Source organism: Oncorhynchus clarkii, chromosome 17 (genome assembly GCF_045791955.1).
Source record: "Oncorhynchus clarkii lewisi isolate Uvic-CL-2024 chromosome 17, UVic_Ocla_1.0, whole genome shotgun sequence".
Classification (NCBI taxonomy): domain Eukaryota; kingdom Metazoa; phylum Chordata; class Actinopteri; order Salmoniformes; family Salmonidae; genus Oncorhynchus; species Oncorhynchus clarkii.
This window is the reverse complement of record NC_092163.1, coordinates 34,523,117-34,540,566: the sequence shown is the minus strand read 5'-3', so window position 1 is coordinate 34,540,566 and position 17,450 is coordinate 34,523,117. Positions and strand designations below refer to the sequence as shown.

The 17,450-nt window shown below is 41.8% G+C and overlaps 1 protein-coding gene across 1 annotated transcript in view; it reads left to right on the top strand.

Annotated features, from left to right (window-relative positions):
• Positions 1-15,952, top strand: part of LOC139369717 (LHFPL tetraspan subfamily member 4a) — a 65,857-nt gene extending 49,905 nt beyond the window's left edge. The window contains exons 3-4 of the mRNA XM_071108976.1: positions 7,901-7,917; positions 14,689-15,952. Of these exons, the coding sequence (XP_070965077.1) occupies positions 7,901-7,917; positions 14,689-14,742 (71 nt within the window). The 3' untranslated portion in view covers positions 14,743-15,952. The remainder of the gene's footprint in view (positions 1-7,900; positions 7,918-14,688) is intronic.
• The last annotated feature ends 1,498 nt before the right edge of the window (positions 15,953-17,450 follow it).

The window sequence follows — 17,450 nt, the reverse complement described above, 5'->3', positions numbered from 1 at the left end:
ATTCAAATCAGCTTTGAAAAAAGGCGCAAGTTTAAGTTTGTTCCACCTGAGCGAGTCTGACCACAAGTCAGAGACTGATGACGCACCAAATGTATTTGATGGATCACGGGAAAAGAGCAGGAGTAGGCTTTTGTAGGCTACAGTCAAAGCTGTGTCTTACAATGCTGTGGTGTAGTCTACGTGCGATACTGATATCACTTATTATTGATATATACAGTGCATTGATGTGAATCACACTGCTGCTCTCTCATTTAGCTAGTTGCGCCGTATGGATTGCGATTGTTGTGGATGGCTGTACACAAATCTAAATGTATTTGAACCCAAGAAATCTAAGCTGCCTATCAACCATTGTTTTTGCAACCAGTGGACAGCCGGTGAAAAATGCGCTCTTGCATCAGCTGCATAGTGCGGATCCCAGCCGATGGAATAAAAGTGGGGCTTTTTATTGTTCAATCTAATTCATTATGATAAAACATTATATCCAGTGGCAAGAAAGTGTGAACCCTTTGGAAATACCTGGATTTCTGCATAAATTGAATCTGATCTTCATCAAGGTCACAACAATAGACAAACAGTCTGCTTAAACTAATAACACACAAACAATTATACGTTTTCATGTCTATTGAACACACCATGTAAACATTCACAGTGCAGGGTGGGAAAAGTATGTGAACCCTTGGATTTAATAACTGGTTCACCCTCTGGCTGCAATAACCTCAACCAAACGTTTTCTGTAGTTGCGGATCAGACCTGCACAACGTCAGGACGAATTTTGGACCATTCCTCTTTACAAAACTGTTTCAGTTCAGCAATATTCTTGGGATATCTGGTGTGAACTGCTCTCTTGAGGTCATGCCGCAGCATCTCAATCGGGTTGAGGTCAGGACTCTGACTGGGCCACTCCAGAAGGCGTATTTTCTTCTCTTGAAGCCATTCTATTGTTGATTTACTTCTGTGTTTTGGGTTGAGGTCCTGTTGCGTCACCTAACTTCTGTTGAGCTTCAATTGGCGGACACATAGCCTAACATTCTCCTGCAAAATGTCTTGATAAACTAGGGAATTCATTTTTCTGTTGAAGATGGCAAGCTGTCCAGGCCCTAAGGCAGCAAAGCAGTCCCAAACCATGATGCTCCCTCCACCATACTTTACAGTTGGGATGAGGTTTTGATGTTGGTGTGCTGTGCCTTTTTTTTTTTTCCTCCACACATTGTGTTGTGTGTTCCTTCCAAACAACTCAACTGTAGTTTTATCCATCCACAGAATATTTTGCCTGGCTATTTTGCCTGGGACATGCAGGTGACCTTTTGCAAACTTCAGACGTGCAGCAATGTTTTCTTTGGACAGCAGTGGCTTCTTCCGTGGTGTCCTCCCATGAACAGCATTCTTGTTTAGGGTTTTGCGTATCGTAGTCTCGTCAACAGAGATGTTAGCATGTTCCAGAGATTTCTGTAAGTCTTTAGTTGACACTAGGATTCTTCTTAACCTCATTGAGCATTCTTGCGCTGTGCTCTTGCAGTCATCTTTGCAGGACGGCCACTCCTAGGGAGAGTAGCAACAGTGCTGAACTTTCTCCATTTATAGACAATTTGTCTTACCGTGGACTGATGAACATCAAGGCTTTTAGAGGTACTTTTGTAACCCTTTCCAGCTTTATACAAGTCAACAATTCTTAATCTTATTTGTCTTCTGAGATATCTTTTGTTCAAGGCATGGTTCACATCAGGCAAACTCAAATTCTGTGAGTTTTTTTTATAGGGCAAGGCAGCTCTAACCAACATCTCCAATCTCATCTCATTGACTGGACTCCAGGTTATCTGACTCCTGAGTCCAATTAGCTTTTGGAGAAGTCATTAGCCTAGGGGTTCACATACTTTTTCCAACCTACACTGTGAATGTTTTAAATTATGTATTCAATAGAGACAAGAAAAATTCAATAATTTGTGTTATTAGTTTAAGCACTGTTTGTTTATTGTTGTGACTTAGATGATCAGATCAGATGTTGTTCAATCGGTAACAAACATTTTTGTAAATTTTTTGCCTTTTAAAGGGGAAAGTAATCTAATGTAATCAGATAACTTTTGGATTACCCAAACTCAATAATGTAATGTTACTGATGACACTTTTGGACAGGTAACTAGTAACAGATTACATTTAGAAAGTAACCTACTTGAACACCGCAAGGGGAACTCTACACCATACTTAACCAGGTCAGGATGTGTTTTTCTTGTAGTTTGCACAATCAGGGCTGGTTCCCCTGCTTGTTTGACTTGAAAATGGTGATGGGGATTTAAGCTTTAGGGGACACATGTTCATAAATATTTATCTTGCATTTCAGTCGTGTGCATTACATCATCCAGGTTTTCAATCATCTACCCACTGTTCCCTTTATAACATTTCAGTGTATGAAATATTTCTATGTGTGTCTAAGGGTTGCATAACGAGACAACGCTGCGCTATCTAGATTCGGTGCGTCTGTATATTTGTACGATTTACCATAAATATAGTTAGCGTCGTGATGAGGGGTGTTGCAGCATGATCAGAGCCAGGAAAAGACGGAGAGCGCAGCTTTACCCCCCCCCCAATTCCTTCATAGCACTCTGATTCTATTGAGGAAGTTTCCATGGTTACGTGTCAGATTCAAGCAGGATAAGGCTGAGGTTGCTCTCTCTCCCTAGCGACCCGGCACTCTGCAGCTGTGCCTGCTTTCCCTCCTTCCTCTCCCTCTCTCACATACATTTTCTAATATTCCTCCAATCATTCCTCCTCCATTCTCCCCCTATCGATTTGTCTTTCTCCCCCCCCCCCCCCCCCTCTCACTCCACCATCCCTCATCTGGATGTTCATTTTGTTTCATCATGTTTAAGGGGGTAAATGAGGTCGGAGGGGGTGGGGGGCCAGACGGGGGATGGAGGGTTGGGTGGGCTCTGGGATAGCACTAGATTAGATTCTGGGGTGTGTGTGTGTGTGGAGGGGGATGTTAAAGCATCTGTAGTTGCCTGAGGATCGGTGTTGCATCAACAACAACAACAACCTGGTGGCACTGTGCCAGAACTCCTCTGGCGTTATTTGTTTTTGCCTTAATCCACTCTGCTGTTTCCCCCATCTGTATTTATTTATTCTTCATCAGATATAATAACTTCAGTCACAGTGTCATGGTTCGTTTCATTGAGATAAGACTGCTTCTCTGTCATAAAAAATATCCCGCCCTGAATGCAATTATAAAAACAATTTATACATGAAATATAAACCTAAATCAGATTTGTTTTAGGCCACTTTTTTTGTTTGAATAAGATACGATGGAGCATTGAAGGGCAGATGTGGGCATATTTGTGTGTTGGGAGCCGTGCTCGTCTCCGATGGATTCCGAGGGATAATTTCCAGCCACATTTTTCAGAGGGTCTCCCTCCCCTGCTTCCCGCTCCAGACCTCCCACTGGTTCTCACCGCAGGAGGCCAGAATTTGGATAGAATTCCGACGGAGCTACAAATCTTATTTGAGGCAGCGAAGAGGAATAGTCTTATTCAACAACCCTTGGGGATAAACAGCTGGTTTACCTGCTATAGGAGGAAAATACACTATACTTAATACATTTATATCATGGGATTTTTTTTCACCCTTCGATATTATCACATTGAACTAGTCTCTATTTGACACTGGGCGCGTGCAATAGTAGAACTGTATAAAGACAACAGTGATGTTGTGACTGTAGCCTACATAAAATTAAGATGTGAGTTAGTAAATGACTACATACAGACTACCAAACATGTATTAGCTCTGTATAATATTAAACATAAATGTTAATAAATGCAATGCAGGGGTGGACTATGATTATTATTATTATTATCATCCCGCAATTGAAAATATTTATTTAATGTACATTGTGTTTTTAATTTCAGGTAAATAAATTAATATATAGTCCAGGGATGGGCAACTGGCTGCCCGGGGTCCCCTTTTTTTGTTCAGAGGATCAATTTCGAAAGACAAAAAAATATATATACTCAGTTTATTAGGTACACCCATCTAGTACAGGGTCGGGCACCCCCTTGCCTCCAGAACAGCCTGAATTATTTGGGGAACGTATTCTACAAGTCGGAAACATTCTATAGGGATGTTGGTTCATGCTGACATGATGGTATCATGCAGTTGCTGCAGAGTGGACGGTGGTACACCACCGCCACCAGGCAGGATGGGTCCAAATCCTGACTCAGCATGACCAGGCAATGTTTTTCCACTCCTCAATTGTCCCGTGTTGGTGACTGTGTGCCCTCAGGAGCTGATTCTTCTTATTTTTAGCTGATAGGAGCTGCAATAGCCCATCTGTGACAAGGATTGACTGGTTGTGCGTTCCGTGATGTCGTTCTGTACACCACTGTTGTACTGCGTCATTATTTGTCTGTTTGTGGCCCACCTTTTGGTTTACACGATAATTGCCATTCTCCTTCGACCTCTCTCATCAACGAGCTGTTTTCGCCCACAGGGCTGCCGCTGACTGAAGGTTTTTTGTTTGTCGCACAATTCTCGGTAAACCATAGAAACTGCCTGCGTGAAAAGCCCACGAGGGCAGATGCTTCTGAGATACTGACTCCAGCGTGCCTGGCACTGAATCATAACACGCTCAAAGTCGTTTAGGTCACTCGCTTTGCCCAGTCTAATGTTGATTCGGACAGTAACTGAATGCCTCAATGCCCATCTGCCGCCTTTATATAGCAAGCCACGGCCACTTGACTCACTGTCTGTAGGAGCAATCCATTTTCATGAACAGGGTGGTGTACCTAATCTACTGCAACTGAGTGCCTTCACAAAGTATTCATACTCCTTGACTTACAGTGCCTTTTTAAGAACGTATTCACACCCCTTGACTTTTTCCACATTTTGTTGTTAGTCTGCATTTAAAATCAAGTTATTTTTTTTGTCACTGGCCTACACACAATACCCTATGTTAAAGTGGAAATTACAAATTAATAAAAAATGAAACCCTAAAATGTCTTGAGTCAAAAAGCATGCAAGCCTAAATAAGTTCAGTAGTAAAAGTTTGGAAGTCTGGGGAGCAGGAAGGGTAAAGGGGTAGCAGGTTCCTTTCTAGTGGTGGTTATTCATCAGCCTGATGGTCTGGGGGTAGAAGCTGTTAGCTAGTCTGACAGTTTTTGCCATGAAGTTCCGAAACTGCCTGCGCATGAGTGGAAACGGGGAGAACAAGCCATGGCTCGGGTGGCTGAGGTCCTTGATGATCTTCTTGGCCTTCCTGCGACACCCGGTGTTGTAGGTGTTCTGAAAGGCAGGCAGTGTGCACCCAATGGTACGTTTGCCTGAGCATACCACCCTCTGTAGATCCTTGCGGTCAGCGGCGGCGGAGTTGCCATACCAGGCTGTGATTTAGCCCGACAGTATGCTCTCGATGGTGTTCCTGTAGAACACTGTGAGGACCCTCGGAGACAGGACACATTTCTTTAGCGTTCTTCTTCAACACGGTGTCCGTGTAGTTTGACCATTTCCGAGGAACTTGAAAGTTTTTACTGTCTCCCCATTGATGATGGGGGCATGCCAAGCATGGTTTCTCCTGAAGCCCACAATCGGCTCCATTGTTTTGCTGACGTTGAGGGAGAGGTTGTTTACCTGGCATCACGCCGTCAGAGTGCTTACCTCCTCTCTGTAGGCCGTCTCATTGTTATTGGTAATCAGGCCTACTACTGTCGTGTCTTCAGCGAACTTGATGATGGAGTTGGAACTGTGCGAGGCCATGCAGTCATGGGCATACAGGAAGAACAGGAGTGGACTGAGGACACACCCTTTTGGGGCGCCCATGTTGAGGACAAAGGAGGTTGCTGGCACCTTAATTGGAGAGAATGGGCTCGTGGTTATGACTGGAGGGGAATCAGTGGAATGGTATGAAAAATACATGGTTTCCAGGTGTTTGATGCCATTCTATTAGCTCCTTTATGGCCATTATTATGAGAAGTTCTCCCCTCCGCAGCCTCCACTGGTTGTGGATCAGTGTGGAGGAGGTAATGTTGGCTACCTTCACCACATGTGGATGGCCTGTCAGGAAGTCCAGGACCCAGTTGCATAGGGAGGAGTTCAGTCCTAGGACCGGGAACTTTGTGGTGAGCTTAGTGGGCAATATGTTATTGAAGACCGTGCTGTAGTCAATGAACGGAATCCTCACATATGCATTCCTTTTGTCCAGGTGGGTGAGGGCAGTGTGCAGTGCGATTGCTTCGTCCGTGGATCTGTCAGGTGGAAGTGATGAGATGTGCCTGGTTTTCTCCAGACAGGGTGCTTTGCATTCAGGCCAAAGAGTTACATTTTGTCTCCGTCAGACCACAGAATCTTTTGCCTTATGATCTCAGTCTATCAAGTGCCTTTTTGCAAACTTCAGGTGTGCTGTCATGTGCCTTTTTCTTAGGAGTGGCTTCTGTCTGGCCATTCTCCCACAAAACCCAGATTGGTGAAGTGCTGTAGAGACTGCTGTCCTTCTGGCAGGTTCTCCCATCTCAGCCAAGGAACTCTGTAGGTCCTTCTTGCCCTGTTGCTCAGTTTGGCCAGATGGCCAGCTCTATGCCAGCTCTATGAGTCTGGGTAGTTCCATAGTTTTTTTGCTTGATTTTGTACACCTGTCAGTGTTTGGCTGAAATGGCCGAATGCACTAATTTTAAGTGATGTCCACATACTTTTTCAGCCACACCCATTGCTGACAGATGTATAAAATTGAGCACACAGCCATACAATCTCCATAGACAAACATTAGCAGTAGAATGGCTTTACTGAAGAGCCCAGTGACTTTCAACGTGGCACTGTCATAGGATGCTACCTTTCCAACAAGTCAGTTTGTCAAATTCCTGCCTTGCTAGAGCTGTCCCGGTCAACTGTAAGTGCTGTTGTGAAGTGGAAACGTCTAGGAGTAACAACGGTTCAGCCACGAAGTGGTAGGCCACACAAGCTCACAGAACGGGACCAGTGAGTGCTGAAGCGTGTAGCAACATGATTCTGCCACCACCATGCTTCTCCGTAAGGATGGTGCCAGGTTTCCTCCAGACATGACAATTGGTATTCAACCCAAAGAGTTCAATTTTGGTTTCATCAGACCATAGAATCTTGTTTCTCATTGTCTGAGAGTCTTTAAGTGCCTTTTGGCAAACTCCAAGTGTCTGTCTGGCCACTCTACCATAAAGGCCTGATTGGTGGAGAGCTGCAGAGATGGTTGTCCTTCTGGAAGGTTCTCCCATCCCCACAGATGAACTCTAGAGCTCTGTCAGAGGGACCAACCTGGTTCTTGGTCACCTCCCAGATCAAGGCCCTTTTCCCCCGATCGCTCAGTTTGGCCGGGTGGCCAGCTCTAGGAAGAGTCTTGGTGGTTCCAAACTTCTATTTAAGAATGATGGAAGCCACTGTGTTTTTGGGGACCTTCCCCAGTTCTGTGCCTCAACACAATCCTGTCTCAGAGCTCTACAGACAATTCCTTCAACCTCATGGCTTGGTTTTTGCTCTGACATGCACTGTCAACTGTGGGGCCTTATATAGGCAGGTGCCTTTCCAAATGTCCAATCAGTTGAATTTACCACAGGTGGACTCCAATTAAGTTGCAGAAACATCTCAAGGATGATCAATGGAAACCAGGATGCATCTGAGCTCAATTTCAAGTCTCATAGCAAATGGTCTGAATACTAATGTAAAAAATGTATTTCTACAAACATGTTTTTGCTTTGTCATTATGGGGTATTGTGTGTAGATTGTAGAGGATTATTTTTTTTTAATCCATTTTAGAATAAGGCTGTAACATAATTATAAATTGATTGGATACTTTCCGAAGGCACTGTACATGTGAACAGGGTGAAATGGTTGACTGCACATCAGTCCTACTAAAGGAGGTTGACTCAAAACAATTCTCCTTCTGTCTTCACAGATTTTGCAGTGTCCAGGGTAAGTTCAACTGTTATTATGGCTTTTTTGTGTGCCTTGTTGTGTGTTGTTGTAAGGTATCTGTGTTGTGTGCTTGTGCACCGGCGTGTGTGTGATGTGTACTAGTGAGGAGCAGGTTGACTCATAACCCACAGTTCTCTGGGTTATATCTGCAGGAAGGCCAGGTTTAGGGTCATATTGTGTGGGTGGTGGGCGGGTGGGTTTGATAAATAGAAAACAATGTGTAAAAAAATGCATGCATTTATATCATAAGGCTACATTAAGGTTTTTCTTTCATTATTGTTGGCTAACTAGCATTAGTGCGGAAAACTAATAGACTGACAAGAATAGACTGACGAGTTTCAGAAGAAAGTTCTTTGTTTCGGGCAATTTTCGAGCCTGTAATCGAACCAACAAATGCTGATACTCCAGATACTCAACTAGTCTACAGGAGACCAATTGTATTGCTTCTTTAATCAGAACAAAAGTTTTCAGCTGTGCTTACATAATTGGAAAAGGGTTTTCTAATGATCAGTTAGCCTTTTATGATAAACTTGGATTAGCTAACACAACGTGCCATTGGAACACAGGAGTGATGGTTGCTGATAATGGGCCTCTCTACGCCTATTTTAGATATTCCATTTAAAAAATCTGCCATTTCCAGCTACAATAGTCATTCACAACATTAACAATGTCTACACTGTATTTCTGATCAATTTTATGTTATTTTAATGGACAAAAAATGTGCTTTTCTTTCAAAAACAAGGACATTTCTAAGTGACCCCAAACTTTTGAACGGTAGTGTAGATACCGTTCGTTATCTTAATCAGCATCATAAAATCCAATAGAATTTAAACCACAAGATATGCATCCAAGCCGAACTGAAATCTTATCAGAAACATGTTAGGTTGTTTCCAGTGCATTTCATTTCCTTAGAACCGGTCAAACTGATGTAATTTGAATATTTTGCACTTTTATCTTTTTTTCTCCCCGGCCCAAAATGTCTTTGCTTGGTGAAAGACGCAGAGATCACAGAACTTTACTGACGTCAACTAGATTGAAATATTCAGTCAGATTTATGACATTTTCTGGTGAGGGTTTATAGTCTTCTAGGGCAACATACAGTTGAAGTTGGAAGTTTACATACACTTAGGTTGGAGTCATTAAAACTTGTTTTTCAACCACTTCACACTTTTCTTGTTAACAAACTATAGTTTTGGCAAGTCGGTTAGAACATCTACTTTGTGCATGACACAAGTAATTTTTCCAACAATTGTTTACAGGCAGATTATTTCACTTAATTCACTGTATCACAATTCCAGTGGGTCAGAAGTTTACATACACTAAGTTGACTGTGCCTTTAAACAGCTTGGAAAATTCCCGAAAAGTATGTCATGGCTTTAGAAGCTTCTGATAGGCTAATTGACATCATTTGAGTCAATTGGAGGTGTACCTATGGATGCATTTCTATGCCACCTTCAAACTCGGTGCCTCTTTGCTTGACATCATGGGAAAATCAAAAGAAATCAGCCAAGACCTCAGAAAAAAAAAATGTCATCCTTGGGAGCAATTTCCAAACGCCTGAAGGTACCACATTCATCTGTACAAACAATAGTATGCAAGTATAAACACCATGGGACCACGCAGCCGTCATACCGCTCAGGAAGAGATTAATGTACTTTGGTGTGAAAAATCCCAGAACAACTGCAAAGGACCTTGTGAAGATGCTGGAGGAAACGGGTACAAAAGTATGTATATCCACAGTAAAACGAGTCCTATATCGACATAACCTGAAAGACCACTCAGCAAGGAAGAAGCCACTGCTCCAAAACCGCCATAAAAAAGCCAGACTACGGTTTGCAACTGCACATGGGACAAAGATCGTACTTTTTGGAGAAATGCCCTCTGGTCTGATGAAACAAAAATAGAACTGTTTGGCCATAATGACCATCTTTATGTTGGAGGAAAAAGGAGGAGGCTTGCAAGCCGACGAATACCATCCCAACCGTGAAGCACGGGGGTGGCAGCATCATGTTGTGGGGGTGCCTTGCTGCAGGGTAGACTGGTGCACTTCACAAAATAGATGTGTTGAAGCAACATCTCAAGACATCAGTTAAAGTTAAAGCTTGGTCGCAAATGGGTCTTCCAATGGACAATGACCCTAAGCATACTTCCTTAGTTGTGGCAAAATGGCTTAAGGACAACAAAGTCAAGGTATTGGAGTGGCCATCACAAAGCCCCTACCTCAATCCTATAGAAAATATGTGAAAAAATGAAAAAAGCATGTGCGAGCAAGGAGGCCTACAAACCTGACTCCGTTACACCAGCTCTGTCATGGGGAAATGGGCCAAGATTCAACCAACTTATTGTGGGAAGCTTGTGGAAGGCTACTCGAAACGTTTGACCTAAGTTAAGCAATTTAAAGGCAATGCTACCAAATACTAATTGAGTGTATGTAAACTTCTGACCCACTGGGAATGTGATTAAATAAATAAATAAATAAGCTGTAATAAATCATTCTCTCTGCTGTTATTCTGTCATTTGACATGCTTAAAATAAAGTGGTGAGCCAAACTGACCTAAGACAGGGACTTTTTATTAGGATTAAGTGTCAGGAATTGTGAAAAACTGAATTTAAATGTATTTAGCTAAGGTGTATGTAAACTTCTGACTTCAACTGTATAATGTCAGAAGAGAAGCTGTATGTATCTAGTTATAGACAAGTTGACCTGAAAATAGCTGACCAAAGTGTTGGAAATTCTAAGCAGAAACATATCTAAATCAGGCAACAACAAAAAATTGTTCTGCCGTCTGACTGTATCCTACAGCGCATTGTCTCAGATTTCCCTTCACATATAAAGTGGTTGTGGATGGGTTATTAGCAATTGCAGGTGGGTGCAAGTGAACAAAAAGCTGATCCGCGCACCACTAGTTTGTTCCAGTGGGAGGAGCTATAGGAGGACTCGTAATGAATGGAAGGGAGTCAAACGTGGTTTCCATATGCTTGACGTGTATGATATCGTTCCATTCCAGCCATTACAATGTTTCTCCCATCAGCCTCTGGTGTTGACAGTGACCTCTGCTGTCCAGGTGGGTTTGCGAGTTGAGTAGAACCACCCCCCCCCCCCCTGCTTCAGCCTGGGTGTTTGTGTTACTGCCTCTGCTAACGCAACATGGTGTTATGTCGGTTGTCTTACCCCTCAGCATTCCACTCGTTCCTGTGAGATGGTCACATCTCACACATGCGCATGCCTCGCTAAGTGATATTCCACAGTGATTTCAATCCTCTCTCATCCCCGCTGGAGGGGACAAGGGAGTGGAGAGAGGGGGGGAGGGAAGAGAGGTTAGTGGAAACAAAGGTGGTAGCATGTTGTATTAGAATATCCTGGGGCAGAATGCACTCCCACAGGAGCGAGGCATACCGCGAGTGGAGAGGAGCCGTCAAGTCGAGTAACTCATATCACTGAGCCTCTGTCTGTAGGAGAAGCTACAGGACCTGGGGCTAGTGTGTAGCCACTCTGATTCAGATCTGGGAAGAAAAAGAGAAAGAGGGGGAGAGAAAGGGAGCAGAGGAAAATGCTAGCCTAATTACGAGTGGAGCGGTCTTTAAAAAAAATATTTATTTTTTATTTTTCTCACAAACACAAATATGATGTGAGCACCAGCACTGTGGCCCATGAAAAATGAATTGTTAAATGTACTAGTAGTGACGCTTAAGGGGAGAAACATGTCCACCTCTTTCTATTCCACAGAAAAGAAGCCGGCGCAATAACTTTTAATGTGCTGGGGGGAAAAAAATTCTGCTTATGTCTTAAATGTCTCGCAATGAAAAGGAATCGTACCTTGAATATGTGAATATTTAATGTCAGGGTTATTTTAAGAACCGTTTTCAGCATTTTTAGTGTCTGTTCACTTGTTCTGGAAAAAGGCTCATTCTTGGTTAAGGAGGAGGGAAGGAGAGATAATAACCTCAAAGTAGAGACGTCTATTAGAGGAGTGCAGAAATGAACTCCTTGTCCACAGTAGATTGAGTGTCTACCTTGAAAACGCTGATTTATAGCTTCAATCAATAGAAATGGTCCAAATTGAACCCTGAGGCCTTTTTATTTGCACATAGGAGACAACTGTGCTCGTCAGGTGGCGAAAGTAATGAGTCAGCATACAATATGGATAGAGCCGGAGGGCTGGTATTTAATATACATATATAGTAGTAAGCTGATGACACTGCTCTACAAAGACAAGGTCTTTGAGGTCATTTTTAATGCAATATCCAGAATTTTGGTCACAAGTACGGTATCCATATTAAGAAGTCATCAGTTTTGTCTGAGAACTGATGACTTCCCAATATGGATGCCGGACAGCACACCTCTAGGTTAATTTTCACTCTGGCTGCAGTAAAAAAAATAATTTCGAGTCTACAGAGGTAGGCTAGGTTTTCCCAATGAATCCAATAAAATCTAAATACGGTCAATTAGGCACTGGTTGGCTATGTTTCTGCGTTTTTATCAGATTCTGAACCTCTTTGCTATAATAATTTACAAAAAAATATGTACATTTTCTTTGTTTATTTAGTGCTATAAATGCTAATGATGGGACATAAGTAATTGGGTGTGGTAGACAATAGCAGTACCTATTGTTGTCATGACGATGCACAGGGATAACGCTACGTTCCTCCCCTCCAGCATCTCCACCTTGGCTCCACCCTCAGGATGGACGGAGTAAGAACAATCAGCTTCTCCCACTCAATCACGGAGGAATATGACCTTGTCAATCAACCAATGTGCATGTGACTTACCCTAGCATTCACATGGAACCTGTTTGTAGCTGTTTTGGATGTCTTGATGTGACTGCTTCTGTTTGTAATAAGTAGTACTGGTGATTTGTGCACTCCTTCCCTCAACCTCTCCTCATATTTCCTGTGCGTGATGCTCCCATATTAAAGGCATCAATTAGCTTGTCAAAAATAAGTCAGCAAAATAGACATCTAGATATCACTATGTTCATATTCTCTTCTTGATTGACAGGTGATGCCATTTTTTTCATGACCACATCAGACATCTTGACATTGTTCTCTAGATATTTTCTCTAACCTGCTACAGACAAGTTGATACTTTTCTCAGTGAATCAGCATTTTTGATCATACAATAATTCATCAATATAGTTTTTCATAGAGCACAGGTCAGACACCAACTCAAAACAAAATGGCCGACATGTCCCAAACTATTGTAATTAATGAGCTCACAAAGCCTGTCTTTGGAAGGCACTTAGAGATCTCCCCATAAATTGGGGGGAAGAACTGATGCTCCGGGCAAGCAGACCAACCTATGTGTAGAGAGAGGGGCAGCTGGAGTTGGGGGTGAGGTGTAATGTAGTGTTCCAGGTGGAGCCTTAGCACTCCCTGGTATGTTTCCAAAGTGGGGGAGGAATGTGATGACTTAATTCAGTCTGCGCCGAGGCCGTCCTGGCCCCCAGCCAAATGTGACACCTGCTTGGGTGGCGGAGGTAGAGCTGGGCTCTTAAACAGATTAACAACACTGTAATCCCTTTTTTACTCCATCCACCTATTCATCCACAGCCCCCGCCCCTGATTGATTCATTTTTGGCGTAATCTGATTTTCATTAAATTGGCTTGCGTGGAGGATGAGTCATCCTGGCAAAGTGCTACAGCTATTATTATCCTCGCCAGGCACGCTGAGTCGCAAACAGGAAGTTAATGTAGTCTCAGGTCCAAGCGGACTAATGATGTGGGGATAGAGCAGGATGTGACACGCTATGTGGTTTGACTCGTTACTTTGAAAGTCCTCGTTAGGCAACGTAGCCGTTTTGTACGGAACGTTAATGGCCATTGTGCTTGAAAACGTCAGCTGGATTTCTGTGTATTTTGCAAAGCGTCAAGGACAAAACAAGTCAAGCACATGCACATTGTGTTTATGCAAACACTATTTTTAAAACCAGGCAAAAAGACAATAATAACATATTAACAAGGAGAGCAGCTGTACGTTCTGAGGCACATCCAAGTTTTGTTATGTGCTGTAGCGCAGTTACTGTGGTTATCACTGTCGCAATGCTGAGTCCCATTCAATATATATATCAAACATAATGAAAAGTTATATACAAGATGGTCCCATACAAAAACATAATGAAATGTTTTTTTTAGGGATTTGGTCTGAAATGTCAGAGAAAATGTCATCTGTGACCTTTAAACAGTACTGCGTTTGTATGCTTTTTTTGTTTCTTTCATATTCCACACCTCGGTTACTGACAGTGACTCATGTTTCATGCCCCTTGTGTTGCTCCTTTCTCATCCACAATGACATACCATATCCGCTGGATAAAATGAAAATAATTTCACAGGATTATACAAAATTATGATAATAGCCACTAGAGGAATCAAGTAATTTGTTTTCTGTTAAAGCAAGAATCCGCTACTCGTGGCCACCGCCCTGCTTTGGTTGTGTGCTCGGTTATTAGTGTTACTGTCCGCCCCAGCACCTTTTGTTATTGCTTGTTTCAGCATGGCGCTGGGATGGACAGTAATACTAATAACTGAGCACACAACACAAGCAGGGGGGTGGCCGGTGGGGCGGCAGTGGGTAGTGAATTCCTGACTCAAGAATAAAATCGGGCATGAATGATCCTGAACCCATTGTGTGAACCTTTGTGTCACTCCCCTTATTCCAGACCAGATCCGTCCATGCTACTTCCTTGTTCTTCTCCCATTTTCTCTTTCCCCCATGTGTTGCCTTACCTTCTGGAGTCCTCTTACCTTTTTATCTTTTCTTTTTTTTCACAGATTGAAATCCGGGAGACCAAGGATCCACGATACGGAGTCCAACGGTTCCACTGAGCACCCCCCCAACAGTTTCAGACCCTCCTCTTCATCTCCTCTGCTCATTCGCCCCCAAAGACCATAGCTCTTCAGGTCTAACAACTGATCTCAGAGTGGAGCTGTCTGTAAAATAGAACTGAAATGGAAGATATTCAAAAAGAGAAACAATTTGAAGAGAAATGATAAAAAGGAATATGATCAGCTTTATAAAACTCTGGGGGAAAAAAATGATATACAGTATTAATTAATTATCACACAATATTACTATAACAAAGGTAATGAAGTTAATGATGATGCTTGCAGCAGGCATATTCTATGAAAATCTACATATTTTTATTCAGAATGGAAAATGAGTCATTTCCAGCTTTAAAAATAACCATTTAAGAAGTGCATTTGTACAAGTGGGTGCTACTTCTGAGATATCTAATAAAAGAAGACAAAAAAGGAAGAAAAAAACACAAACAAGAATTTTGTACAGCGACAGTAATTTTGAAGACCATCTTTTTTTCTGACAGATTTTCAACTTCCCCCTTTTTGTACATGAGGTCTGGTCCCAGGAAATACAAAAGAAAAAGGTGTAAATAAGGTGTTTCTATGGAAACAGGGTAGAAATAGCATTTATTGCCCCATAATTATCATCCCTTGAAACCCTTCGGAATAGCAACCCCTTTCTGATCATCGTCTTGGAAAAAGGAAGTGTGGATTATCTGCACCATTTCTTCTCTTCTCCCCGTGTAATTTGATCTACCAACATCCTTGAACCAGAAAAGCCAACAGGAGCAACGACAGTGGTAATGGACCGAATTAATTGACAGGCATTGTAAAGAAAAGACTTCACTGCTGTCAACTCTTTCAATCTACAGAATTTCAGTCACAGTCCTGCATCTAGACTCACACTCTTAGGAACCCTTTTTGGTTCTATCACTTGTTTCAAATATGGAACCCTTTTATAGGGTTCTTTGATCAGAACTCCAAGGGTTCTTTTTCACTGAAACAAAATTGGTTCCATATAGAACCCTGTATGGTGCCATTTATGAATTATGGTTAATGCTAATAAATTGTCATATTTTTAGCTAACAATATAATTTAATATACAATAAATAATGGAGAAAAGAATACCAGCATAGTTTTGAGATTTTACTGTCATTATATACAAAGATAGTTTGGAAATATGCACTGGTGGCCAAGGAGGCATCTGTTTGTTTGAATGATGGGCCACGTCAATATTGGTACCAACTCTAGCTGACTTCTGTATGGAACAGTACAGTAAGGGTTGTTTTCTAGGCTGGTTCCTGAAAATAAGGACCAAAAACCCGAGTTTAATCTTCAGAAATAAGCATGAGTTGATCTGCCAAAATGAAGACAAAATTGTAGAAGAACAACGTACATAGAGTTGTCAGCAGCAGCCGAAAGAGATCCTCTGATAGTTGGGTTACTGCCAGACTGAGTAAAACAGATAGTGTGTTAAAAGTCATGTAATGATTAACTAGGCTATTGAATCACCAAGACTTATAAATAATGAGGAATAATTTAGATGCATACCTCCTCTGTCAGCCCACTGCCCATCACTTGCATTCTTTAGAGGTCAGCAACAGTCTTCGAATGGCTTCATGAAACATAGTCCCCTCATCTGACTACAGTGAAATACTGAAATAAAAGTAACAATTATCTAATAGCTAATGTCAGGCTGGGTCTGTAGCTCTATTTGGCATATTCAATAATAAAAAGTAATGTTTTTTTGTAAGAGTTACTAATAACTGAGCTAACTAGCTTGTAAAGTGTCTAATTAAACTAGGCTAATTTCTTGTCTAGCTAGCTAGATAACAAATGGTGCTCAAATTCTAATACAACTTTATCTATCTAGCATAGCTAGTTTATCATATGACTGGTGTCATATTTGAATGAAATAATAAAATTGGAAAATGGAAAAATAACATGCTTATTGGTAGGCTATTTGCAAGTTTAACCACCGTCATGCTGGAATGGCAGTTGGTTTTTGAATCAGAATGGCAGTTAAAATTTGAATAGCCCATAAGGTTCTACATTAGAACCCCTTTTTTTAATCTAAGAGTGTATGTTTTGATTAAAACACATGATTTATTCTTGCTTTTAGCTAGCATTTAGTTTGCAACAGATTTGTATGAACCTTGCCACTCCGACCTCGGTAACAATGTTACAAAACGCGAATTCGATCTCCCGCCTGCCATAGTGTTTAAAAATGTCAGACGTCAGCTAGCCATTTTTCTGACCAGGCGATGGATCTCCCCTAAAATGTGTTGGTGTTAAGTCCTTGGTCTTTTATATTCCTGAATTATCATTCATACCTTCGATTGGGAAAATGGTGAACTTCACAGTCCCAAACCAAAGAATGAGGAAAACCCTAGTGAAAGTTAAACAAGGTTAAGACATGTCAAGCAGTGGTTGCATAACATTAGCTGAACATTTGTTGCTGTATGAAAGAAAAATGAGTCTATCGCAACCTAATGGTACAAGCAAAATAGCCTCTGTTTTTCATACGGTCATCTTAATATCATTGTGAAAGCAGGCCAGAGTACCATAAAACTTAAATGAAACCGTCTCAAATAGCCGCCTGTCCCTTTTAATAACTGGGCAGAGGCACACATTTCAGCAAATAAAAGCCTGTTTCAAATATACCCCGGGTCTAAATTAATTGTTTACAATGTTACCATGAATTACTATGAATTGTTAACAAGGCTTAATGTTTG